The sequence below is a fragment of the Lepidochelys kempii genome, chromosome 4, assembly GCF_965140285.1.
Source record: "Lepidochelys kempii isolate rLepKem1 chromosome 4, rLepKem1.hap1, whole genome shotgun sequence".
NCBI classification, from domain to species: domain Eukaryota; kingdom Metazoa; phylum Chordata; order Testudines; family Cheloniidae; genus Lepidochelys; species Lepidochelys kempii.
Window position 1 is genome coordinate 96,883,178 of NC_136383.1, and position 12,421 is coordinate 96,895,598.

A 12,421-nucleotide genomic window follows, 5' to 3' on the forward strand; every position below is an offset into this window, starting at 1 on the left:
TGAGGGCTCCAGCTTGGGGTGCGGGCTCTGGGATAGGGCCAGGGATGAGGGGTTTGGGATGCAGGAAGGGGCTCTGGGGTGGGGCCAAGTGCGGGAGGGGTTCAGGCTCTGGGAGGGAGTTTGGATGTTGCAGAGGGCTCAGGGCTGGCGCGGGAGGTTGGGGTGTGGGAGGGGGTACAGGCTCTGGGAAACAGTTTGGGAGAGGAAGGGAGCTCAGGGTTAGGGTGCGGAGGGAGTTTGGGGTGCAGGCTCTGGGCGCTGCTTAGTGCAGGAAACTCCCGGTAGCGGCAGGCATATCCCTCTAGCTCCTAGGCACAGTGACAGCCAGAGGGTTCTGGTGCTATGGTTCCCGGCCAATGGGAGCTGTAGGGGGCGGGTGCAGTGTACAGAGCCCCTTGACTGCCCCTGCGCCTATGATCCGGAGGGACATGCCAGCCACTTCCAGAAACCACAAAGAGCTGGCTGCTGCAGCAGACCAGACTTCTAGCAGCCTGGTCTGCAGTGCTGATCGGAGTCGCCAGTGTCCCTTTTTGACTGGGCGTTCCAGTCAAAAACCGGATGCCTGGCAACCTTAACTATTAGGATAGTTGATCTGCCTTAATTATTTTACAAATTGTATAGTTTTCTAAAACACATTTCAGTGTTTAGTTAGCTGAATGTTGTTTCAAAATATCAGTAACAGAAATCTAAGCTCACCTGAAGTTGTGGCTTGTGAGGTATTTAGTGGCTGCTGGTTTGATACGAGCAACTCCTCCCTGGCTATGGTTTCCTCTTCCCGTGATCACACACAGATATGGTTTACCACCAGTCTGCTTGTACTCTGTTACAGGAGGAATTGTAACGGTTAAAATGTTCTCTCTGAAAAGACTCAGCATTTAACAGAACTTTCTTATCCGTACATCTGAAAATTTTCACCACAGTGATTTATAATTCTGTTTTCCTACATTAGCTTTAACTGTTAAGTATGCATCATTACCATCCATTTTTCCTCTGGCATAAGAAGTAAATTCAATTTGCCTTTAGAGTTTAAGAAAAATGTCTGAATGAACTGTTCAAATCTAGACTATATCTTGAAACCTACACATTGTGCTCTGTCACTGAAACCTCATGATTTTATAGCAACATCATTCATTATTCATGTCAGACCTGTACTTGGAATTTACAGCCAGTTAGAACATAAGATAGTAAAAGAGCACAGTAAAAAACAGATCTTTTAGTACAGAACATGTTTACAAGAACAAACTCATCATGAACATGAAGCAAAATTCTTAAATCTAAACAAATCATATCAGTTTTGCACGAGGAAATTTTTTAACTGAAATAATTTTCACAAGACACACTCAGATAGGACGAGACAGAAACATGAAACTGTACATTAATTTTTAACCTCTGAATCAAAGTCAGACTAGCAAGGTAGTAATTTCTCAAACATTGGAGTAGGTTCTTGGGAACATCCTAAGGATCAATATAGCATTTCAATACATCAGTATGGGCTCTAACTTGGGCTTTTCTCTAGGCCTTCGCTAGTAGTCACAAATCTTCTGCCTCTAGAAAAGGTGCCAGTAATCTACTATTACTATATCCTCTGGATGGGGACTACTGGGGGAGGGGAAGGAAGAGTTGAATTAATCTGGATTTTATAACTAAATAATTGGAGGTGCTAACTTTTTCTTTCTTTCTTTCTTTAAACTGAAGGGAACACTTACAGATTGGCACTTTGTATAGAAGCTATCCTAATCTTGCTCCTCCCCTTTATCTACTTCTTTTTCGTATTATCTGTGATCTTTGACAACTTTCAAAGCACCTAGAGTCTAGGATGGGTCTCTTTTTATGTAAACTGAAACAAATAAATAAATATTTCAGAGTTAGGCAGCTACTGAGCAAGGACGACTCTACCAGCATTCCAGAGCTGCTGACAATAAGTATTGAGCTGAGGGAAATTAAAACTCTATGGATTAATGGGAAAATATACAGTATGTTAGTAAGCAGGGGTTCAGGTTTATAGCAGTGGTCACCAAGTGGTAGACTGCGATCAACTGGTCGATCCTGGAGCCTCTGACAGTCGATCGTGATCTCCAGCCGCTAAAAGTCCGGCAGCATAGTGGGGCTAAGGCAGGCTCCCTGCCTGCCCTGGCCCAGTGCCACTCCCAGAAGTGGCCAGCAAACCCCTGCAGCCCCTGGGGGTGGGGAGGTATGCCACGGGTCTTCGTGCACTGCTCCTGCCTGCAAGCACCGTCCCCGCAGCTCCCATAGTCCAGGAACGGGGAACTGTGCCCAATGGGAGCTGCAGGGGCAGTGCCTGCAGGGAGGGCCAGCACCCGGAGCCATGTGCCCCCTGCTAAGGGCTGCAGGAGCAAGCTGACCACTTCCAGGAGCGGCGTGGGGCAGTGGCAGGCAGGGAGCCTGCCTTAGCCCCCCTGCGCTGCTGCCCAAGAACTGTCCCCCTCCCCCACCCCAACCCCCAGCCTTGAGCCCCCTCCCGGAGTTTGCATCCCGCACCCCCTCCTGCACCCCAACCCTCTGCCCCAGGCTCAGCCCGGAGCCCCACTCCCACGCTCCAAACCCCTTGGCCCCAGCCTAGAGCCCTCACCCCCTCCTGCACCCCAACCCCCTGACCCAGCCCGCTAAAAGTGAGTGAGGGTGGGGGAGAGAAAGCGACGGAGGGAGTGGGGATGGAGTGACATTCATACCCCTTATATTTCCCTGTTTATAAAATGTATTCTTTCTACTTTGGCCTCCTGAGCGTAGTGTCAAAAAGAGAACTGTGTGTGTGGATTATTAGTTTATTCCTACCGTGGCTTTTCTCCTGTAGTACTCTGGACAAGTGATTAATGGCTTCATCTACATGAAGACCATGCAGATCCAAAACATTCTCAGGCAGCAGGGATGCATTTACTTTCTCAAAGATTTGCACAGCAGCATCATGGTTTGCTTCTTTCATCTTCTGCTCATGAAGGCGACCCTTTATTCATAAACACATCAACTGTTAAATTTTAAGACTTAATCTAAGCTCCATACTGGTTAGCAGGATTCAAGATGACAGCACAAGCAGGGTGTTTTTAAATTTCATTGCATCAAACTGTGAACTATAATCACAACTGAAATTCTGCAAGTGTGTCACTAAAACCTATTTAGAGGGAGTCATGTGCTGATTTAATCAAACTCGTTCATGGGACACTGGTCAAAGCTTGCACAGAGAAGAGATCAGAATGCAAGACAGACAAGAAAACGAAGGAAAGCCAGAGAGAAAGAAATAAACAGTATAAGATGTCTACATGAACACTAACATAAATCCCATTCACTGTTGAATTTTAACTTGTTAGTTAATATTCTATCCTAACAATGGTATTGTACTTTTTGAAAATATTAGCTGTACATTCATTAAATCAGAAGTCTCAAACAATTGGCCCACAGGCCAGAACAAGCCTCTCAAATACTTTAAATCTAGTCTGAGTCTACAGAATGTATTCATTCAGATCAGACTAGCCATGCAGTTGTGAACATTTCCTCCATAGCTGCCAAATCTCCTGGTTTACTTTATGAAAAATCTTCCATGATGGAGGCAGCACCTCTATCAGGGGAATAGTGCAGCCTGCTAAGGAGAAGAGGGTGAAGAGACAAAGAGCAAGCACTGGAACTGTCAATACAGAAGGGAGCAGCTGAACAGAAACAATCTTTAAAAAAAATTAGAAAGATGTTTTAAATAAAAAGAGGTTTGCAAAGGAGATATTAAACTACAGACCCAAGTGCAGACTTACAAACATGTATTACCTATGCAGTGATTTCTGCAATGAGTAGCCTGAGTTATGAGAGTCTATCATGGACCAGGAATCTGGAACAACCCCAAACTAAGAGCCCAATCCCATAGACCAGGAGCAGGCAAACCTTTAGGCCTGAGGGCCACATCGGGCTTCAAAAATTGTATGAAGCGCCGGTTAGGGGAGGCTATGCCTCCCCAAACAGCCAGGTGTGGCCCAGCCCTCGACCCCTATCCGACCCCCCCTCCTTCTCGCCGCCTGACGGCCCCCCTGGGACTCCTGCCCCATCCACCACCCCCTGCTCCCTGTCCCCTGACCGCTCCCGGAACCCTTGCCCCTGACTGCTCCCCACTGCCCCATCCAAACCCTCCTCTCATTCTTGATTGCCCTCCCGGGACCCCTGCCTCCATTCAACCCCCCTATTTCCTGCCCTCTGACCGCCCCGACCCCTATCCACATCCCTGGCCCCTGACCACCCCCTCGAATTCTCCTGCCCTCTATCCAACCCCCCTGCTCCCTGCCTAGAGCACCGGTGGCTGGCGGTGCTACAGCCATGCCGCCGCACAGCACAGAGCACCGGGTCAGGCCGGGCTCTGCAGCTCCACTGCCCCGAGAGCTCACAGCCCCGCCGCCCAGAGCATTACGTCGGCGGTGCTGTGAGCTGAGGTTGCGGGGGAGGGGGAACAGCAGGGGAGGGCCCAGGGCGAGCCTCCCGGGCCAGGGGCTCAGGAGCCGGGCAGGAGGATCCTGTGGGCTGGATGTGGCCCACGGGCCGTAGTTTCCCCACCTCTGCCATAGACACTTACTACTCACTAAGCAATACAGCTGGTATTGTGTCTGCAAGATTGGGCTCTTGGTTTACAGTTGTCCCGCATTTCTGATTCATGATATCTTGAGTATTTCCTGTAACTGCTATAAATTTACTTCTGTTTTGTTAGTGCAATCACTTCATCTAAAACCCTCAGATACCACCACTATAGGGAGTGTAGCACCAAAGAGTGACCTTGAAGGTGTCTGTAGGTACAGTTTTAGGAACTGTGGAAATACTCTTAGGATATTGGCCTGATGGTGCAATAAGCAGAAGAAGAGATTGCAGGTGACATTTTGTCTTAAAGTTTCTCTAGTGGCTGACCAGTATTAGTGGCAGATTCAGAGATACCAGCCCTGCAATCCTCACTTGCAGGGGGCTGCAAGCACAGGCAAACACCAGTAACATTCAACTCTCAAACTCAGGCTCACAAACAAAATCTAGTTTTTACAATTTTTGCCTCAAATTGAAAGTACAAAGAAAAAATTAAACACAAGAGGCAAGTATTTCACAAGAGTGAAGGTAACAGTTAGCTTTTCCCTAAAAGCCCTATAATAAATTATTTTGCAATTTTATAATAAATTATTTATAAATTTCACTTATAATTTGTGTCCATGATGAAGAGGCAGGATAGTAGTTGAAATTATATTTCTGTCCAATAATCATGCAGAAACCACTATTTAGAATCTTCCTGAACAAGCCATAACAATATCTAGATTAGAAATATAACAAAGCCACTTTTTAAAAAAAGAGTCAGATACTAAATATTTTAATAAAATTTCTCAACTCACCAACATGAGTAATGGGTATTAAAATTCCACACAATATGTATAAAATATTAAATATTCTATTAGAAAAATGTAGAGCTGTCAAGCAATTAAAAAATAATCGTGATTAATCATGCTGTTAAACAATAATCAAATACCATTTATTTAAATATTTTTTGATATTTTCTACGTTTTCAAATATATCAATTTCAATTACAACACAGAATACAAAGTGACAGTGCTCACTTTATATTTATTTTTATTACAACTATTTGCACTGTAAAAATGATAAACAAAATAAATAGCATTTTTCAATTCACCTCATACAAGAACTGTAATGCAATCGCTTTATCATGAAAGTGCAACTTACAAATGTTTTGTTACATAACTGCACTCAGAAACAAAACAATGTAAAACTTTGGCGCCTACAAGTCCACTCAGTCCTACTTCAAACAAGTTTGTTTACATTTATGAGAGATAATGCTGCCCACTTCTTAATGACAATGTCACCTGAAAGTGAGAACAGGCATTTGCATGGCACCCGTTGTAGCCAGTGTCGCAAGATATTTACATGTCAGATGTGCTAAAGATTCATATAGCCAAAATAATATAAAGTGAGCTGTCATAAATATAAAGGGAAGGGTAAACACCTTCAAAATCCCTCCTGGCCAGAGGAAAAACCCTTTCACCTGTAAAGGGTTAAGAAGCTAGGATAACCTCGCTGGCACCTGACCAAAATGACCAATGAGGAGAAAAGATACTTTCAAAGCTGGAGGGGGGGGAGAAACAAAGGTTCTCTCTGTCTGTGTGATGCTTTTGCCGGGAACAGAAAAGGAATGGAGTCTTAGAACTTAGTAAGTAATCTAGCTAGATATGCGTTAGATTCTGTTTTGTTTAAATGGCTGATAAAATAAGCTGTGCTGAATGGAATGTATATTCCTGTTTTTGTGTCTTTTTGTAACTTAAGGTTTTGCCTAGATGGATTCTCTATGTTTTGAATCTGATTATCCTGTAAGGTATTTACCATCCTGATTTTACAGAGGTGATTCTTTTACTCTTTTTCTTCAATTAAAATTCTTCTTTTAAGAACCTGATTGCTTTTTCATTGTTCTTAAGATCCAAGGGTTTGGGTCTGTGTTCACTGATGCAAATTGGTGAGGATTTTTATCAAGCCTTCCCCAGGAAAGTGGGTGTAGGGTTTGGGAGGATTTTGGGGGGAAAGATGTTTCCAAGCGGGCTCTTTTCCGGTTATATATTTGTAAGACGCTTGGTGGTGGCAGCAGTAAAGTCCAAGGGCAAAAGGTAAAATAGCTTGTACCTTGGGGAAGTTTTAACCTAAGCTGGTAAAAATAAGCTTAGGGGTTTTCATGCAGGTCCCCACATCTGTACCCTAGAGTTCAGAGTGGGGAAGGAACCTTGAAATGAGCACTGTACATTTGGTATTCTGTGTTGTAACTGAAATAGATATATTTGAAAATGTAGAAAAACATGCAAAATATTTAATACATTTCAATTGGTATTCTATTGTTTAACAGTGCAATTAATCACAATTAATTTTTTTAGTTAATCGCATGAGTTAATTGAGAAAACTCGACAGCCCTAGAAAAATTATTTTATAGTAACAATTCTATATCACTGTATAGTAAAGATGTGATGAGTATTTCAAAGTTTTAAAACTTTCAATAGAAATTTGCATTATATAAATATTGGTTTTACAAAAGCCTTCAGAGCAGTGCAAAACTACAATCTACTTTCTAACCAATGAATGCACCTGTGATAGTTGGGGGACTTCCCAAGATTTGCATATTTTGGAAGGTTTAATAATAAAGCAAATCCAAAACGTGCAGTTGTGAATTCATGTTCAAATCACATTCAACTGGGTACTTAGTACATCCTCAAATAAAAACACAACGCACTTTTTTCTTTTTACCTGTTGTGCATAAAATGTTGCCACAGGCTTCATACCCATGCGATAGGCCTCCTCTGCTTTTTTTAAGCATTCCTGTTTCTTTTGCTGGTGAAGAAAAGCCTCTGCTCTAAAGTCATCATACCCAGGGTACTCAATGTCTTGGAACACCATCTCATTCAGAACATCTTCAGCCTCCTTGGATTTTTTTGCCTGCGACAGGTAACATTTGCAGTAAAGGCCTGGTCCAAATTCCATTGAAGTCCACTGCAAAGCTCCCATTGATCTCACTAGAGCAGTATGAACCCCTAAGTGAGATTACTTGTGTCTGAAACATGGGCTATGTGATATTTATTCATTGCAGTATAGCAAATACAAACTTATTGCAGGAAAACAAACTTGAGAGAAAATATTAACACATTACAAGCAAAACTGTAATGTTTTACTGACAGATCTGTGACAAGTGAAAATATCCCCCATGTTTGTAGTCTCTGTTTGTCAGGCTAATGCGTATATACAGGAGTACGTGTTCAATTTTCTTTTTTTATTACACCTCTACCCCGATATAACGCGACCCGATATAACATGTGTTCGCATGCAACGCGGTAAAGCAGGCCTCCCCCTGCCCCTCCCCCCAAGGTCTGGGAGGCAGGAGCTGTAGGGGGGGCATTTTGGGGGGCCCCACAGGCCCAGAGTGGCCGGGGTGATTAGCGGGGGGACTGGGAGCAGCCCGCTCCACTTCCAGCCATGTCGCTCAGGGGAGGGGGCTTGGGGGAAGGGATCCCCCCAGCACTCACAGGCAGCGGCGGAAGCGGAGCAGCCCAGCCCCAGACCACTGCACTCCGCCAGCTCCCAGCCACGGCGCTCCGCTTCCCGCCGCCGGTGAGTGCAGGGGGCGTCCTTTCCCCAACCTCCCTGCACTCACCAGCAGCGGGAAGCGGAGCGCCATGGCTGGGAGCTGGCAAAGTAGAGCGGGCTGGGGCCACGTTGCTCCACTTCCTGCTGCTGGCGGTGAGTGCCTGCCATGGGGCGGGGGTGTGGATAGGGGTCAGAGGAGTCAGGGACAGGAAACAGGGGGGCTGGGTAAGGAGTGGAGTCCTGGGGGTGATTAGGGACGGGGGGTCTCTGGAGGGGGCGGTCAGGGGACAAGGAGCAGGGGGGCCAAAGCTAGTTCGATATAACGCAGTTTCACGTATAACGTGGTATGATTTTTTGGCTCCTGCGGACCGCGTTATATCAGAGTAAAGGTGTACTAAGAAACTGTACAAGCACAAGTAAGCAAATTCAATAAGGACAAATGCAAAGTACTACATTTAGGAAGGAACAATCAGTTGCACATGTACAAAATGGGAAATGACTGCCTAGGAAGGAGTACTGCGGAAAGAGATCTGGGGGTCATAGTGGACCACAAACTAAATATGAGTCAACAGTGTAACACTGTTGCAAAACAAGCAAACATCAGTCTGGGATGTATTAGCAGGAGTATTGTAGGCAAGACACAAGAAGTAATTCTTCCGCTCTACTCCACTCTGATTAGGCCTCAACTGAAGTATTGTGTCCAGACAAATCGGAGAGAGTCCAGAGAAGAGGAACAAAAACGATTAAAGGTCTAGAAAACATGACCTATGAGGGAAGATTGAAAAAATTGGACTTGTTTAGTCTGGAAAAGAGAAGACTGAGGGGGGATATGAGAACAGTTTTCAAGTATGTACAAGGTTGTTACAAGGAGGAGGAAAAAACATTGTTTTTCTTAATCTCTGAGGATAGGACAAGAAGCAACGGGCTTAAACTGCAGCAAAGGAGGTTTAGGGACATTAGGAAAAACTTCCAAACTGTCAGGGTGGTTAAGCACTGGAATAAATTGCCTAGGGAGGTTGTGAAAATTGGAGATTTTTAACAGCAGATTAGATAAACACCTGTTAGGAATGGTCTAGATAATTAGTCCTGCCACGGGTACAGGGGACTGGACTAGATGACCTCTCGAGGTCCCTTCCAGTTCTATGATTCTATCTCTAAGAGGATGGTGGAGCTAATGACATCAGTTGAGGAAACAGCAGTCCCTGCTTTCAGTTAAACTGAAGGATGGTGCCTTGGTAATTTCCAAAAAGGCCTTTTAAATATTTCCTTATTTATAGAAATAGATCCTTAAAATAAATACCCCTTGGGAAGGTGGAGGAGGGCAGCTGATCAAGTGCAAACTTTCCAATTCTAGACTGGATTTTTCTGATTGATTTTTCCGATCGATTGGAATGTTCTAAGCGCCCCTTTTCCCTGCCCAATCTCAATATTCATTCCATGAAGGAAGGGAGTGTGCATATGTGGCTGAGAAAATTAGGCAAAACACCAAAACTGCTAAACTTCAGAATAATAGCACTTTATGGTTCAAGCTTGTTAGATAATAAAGACAGGTTAGTACTGCCCTTCTAAAAATCTCAGTAGAACTGAGTGTTCTTTAATCAGTGCTTCACATTCGAGGAAGAAGCTAATGTCAAAAATATCCACATTCACTGTGACAAAAATACAAACCACAAATGTTGCAGCAAAATGTGTACTTTAACACTGATGACAGGACTTCAGTATATATATTTGTAATTATGAAAAAAATTGGCTTGTACCTTTTTCTCTCGGTTCTTTATAGCACTGCAGGAAGGGAGAGACTCACTTTGCTGAGCAATCTCTTGAGCTACAACCGTTTTTACAAGGTCTGCCTCCAGGACACAGTTCAGAAATTGCTCGGTCTGTTCTAAGGAGTAGCTGTAGAGAGTCAATAAAATATCAATAACTTTGCATATATATTGTCCCAATGCATATTAACAGCAGCTGCATTTGTTAAAATATGTACAGTAGACCTTCATATAGCTACGGGAGTAAATGCTATCATAACGGTACTGGAGTTGTCATTTTTCTACTCAGGAGTTCAGCAAAGTTCCTTGTAATACATCACCAGACTCAGATATTCATTGCACTTATATTTGCCTTGGTGCTAACAGATGTACCCAGTGCCATTTGACCACCAGTAATTAAAAGGGACAGACACTGTTAAAATTTGTAGAATCAAAACTGAACTTTATTTCTGTTTGCAAAGGTTCATGGTATTCTTTGTGTGCATTTTAAACAGAAGTGCTCATTAAGAAAAAAATAATCATAGACAATAGTCCAGCACTCACAACCTACACTACAACAACAATCATGTGCGTAAGTGTGGCTGAGGAAATAATTGTGAGAAGAAAACAGATTTCATTTTCAAGCTTCTGGGAATTTATAACCAACAGTAAGAAAAGTGACTTTAAAAAATCATGAAGAATATATTGACATTGTACCTTTGAACATTAAGCAAACTATGTAATATTTAGTCTTATTTTCAATCAGCCTTTGCTGTATAGATTTATGGAAGAAATTAATCCTGTTCTTACTATCACAACTTTGGTAGTCCTTCTCATTTTCATTTTGCTCAATAGGCTGATAAGAGGGAGACTGTTTTAAATCAATGAGGTGTTGTGAAGAAGCCACAAAGGCAAAGATACCAAGGAAAGAGTTAGGAGGGAAACTTGTGAGGAAAGAAAGAAATGAAAACAAAGATACCACAAAAGTGGAATTGTGTGGGCTTGAAAGGGAGAACAGGATCCCTAAACTTAATGTAAAAGGTTAATGGAAACCAGTGAATGTATTCAGAGAGGCCTGTGAAATGGCCTGAGCAGTGGATGAGAAAGGCTATTTTAGCAGCAGCACTTTAGATGGACTGAAGAAAGTTACAGAGAGGTGAGAGAGAGGAGGTGGTTGCAGCAGTAAAAGTGAATGATGACCAAGGTATGGACAAGTGCTTGAACTGCTGAGATGGAGAAAAGGACAAATTTTAGAGAAATAACTTGCAAGCTTTGATGACAGCCTAGATGTGTAGGGAGAATGTGCAGGAAGCAAGCAACCCGTGTGAAGAGGAAGATAGTTGGAATGGTCAAGGGTGATAGCAAGAGAAGGAGAAGGGAAGTTTTAGGAAGAAAGATGGACCTCAGTTTTCACAATCTTGAGTCTCAAGTGGTAGCTGGACATCAAGGATAAGAAGCTGAAAAGAATCAGATGCAAGAATGGATGGAAGGAGAGATGACTCTGCCACGGCCTGCTTCATAGATGCTGTAGTAAGGAGTAAAGAATTAGCAGCAAATGTTAGGCCACGGTAGATTTTCCCTCTGGCTGCGTGCCACTCTCACTGACCATACTATTCCCATTACTTGCCAATATCTCCAAGTCAATTCTTAGGATGGCTGCTCCTTGAGTTAGCAGAACCACTGATAGAAAGTGGCTCCAGTCAGTCAACATCATCCAAGGAAGGTTGTAGAGGGAAAGTGAGGGAATGAGAGAAGCGTCTTCTCAAAGTAGTAAAACAAGACTAAAACAAGTGAAAACGTATAAATTTGAAAAAAAAAATCTGCTGTTAAGGACCACAACGTTTGGCCTTTAATTAAAGCTAAACTTTTGTTATTTTGGATAGAACCATTCTTTAGCAAAGTATTAACTTTTTGGGCACTTAATTGTGACAGAATAACCATGTACTGTATGTTATTACTATGCAGCATTTTACAAAGGAAATATTTAAAGATCTCTCACTTGTTGTCCTTGAAGATGTCCATTAAGAAGTTTTGGTTTATGGTTGGGAACATCTCAAAGAGTTGCTTCTCCTTCAACCTGGCAGCGCAGTCTTTTCTAGCCATGGAAGGAACATGTTTCTAATCCAGAAAGTAAAGTAAGTGGAACGGTAAAATCATCATTAGAGGAATCTACATTAATAAAACTGATCCAATAATGTAACTAATTTGTTATGACCAAAAAAATTTATTCACTACCTAGGCACCTATCATGCTAAAGATTTTAATTACAAATAAGGATCAGCCACACACACTCATCTGGTGCACAGAAAGCTGGGACAGGCATATCATGCTGTGTGATACTGTATTGCCACAGTCTGCAATCATTGGAAGTGACTAAGCTAGAGTTCTCTCAATTTAAACTGAGAGAAGGCAGATGGCATGGTATTTTTCAAGAGGGACCTTAAATTTTGGAATTTACTACACTGTTGGTCTATAAAAGTCCAAATTCCTGAACATTCCAGGCATGCTGTAAAGCCCATCTTTTTTCCCCTCAGGCAATTGGGCAAGGAGCATACTGAGTGTTTGGGGTTGAGCTATGG

The 12,421-nt window shown here is 43.1% G+C and overlaps 1 protein-coding gene across 15 annotated transcripts in view; it reads right to left on the reverse strand.

The window, feature by feature from the left end:
• The window catches only part of N4BP2 (NEDD4 binding protein 2), a 111,608-nt gene that overhangs the window by 6,231 nt on the left and 92,956 nt on the right, over nt 1–12,421 (reverse strand). For 6 of the 15 annotated variants that reach the window (XM_073342227.2, XM_073342224.2, XM_073342225.2 and 3 more), the window contains 5 exons: nt 11,842–11,960; nt 9,855–9,993; nt 7,264–7,452; nt 2,794–2,962; nt 697–820 (listed from right to left, as the gene is read on the reverse strand). In XM_073342227.2, the coding sequence (XP_073198328.1) occupies nt 697–820; nt 2,794–2,962; nt 7,264–7,452; nt 9,855–9,993; nt 11,842–11,960 (740 nt within the window). Of the gene's footprint in view, nt 1–696; nt 821–2,793; nt 2,984–4,461; nt 5,279–7,263; nt 7,568–9,854; nt 9,994–11,841; nt 11,961–12,421 lie in introns of those variants that run through there. The other 9 variants (XM_073342228.2, XM_073342229.2, XM_073342230.2 and 6 more) reach the window with 9 other exon arrangements.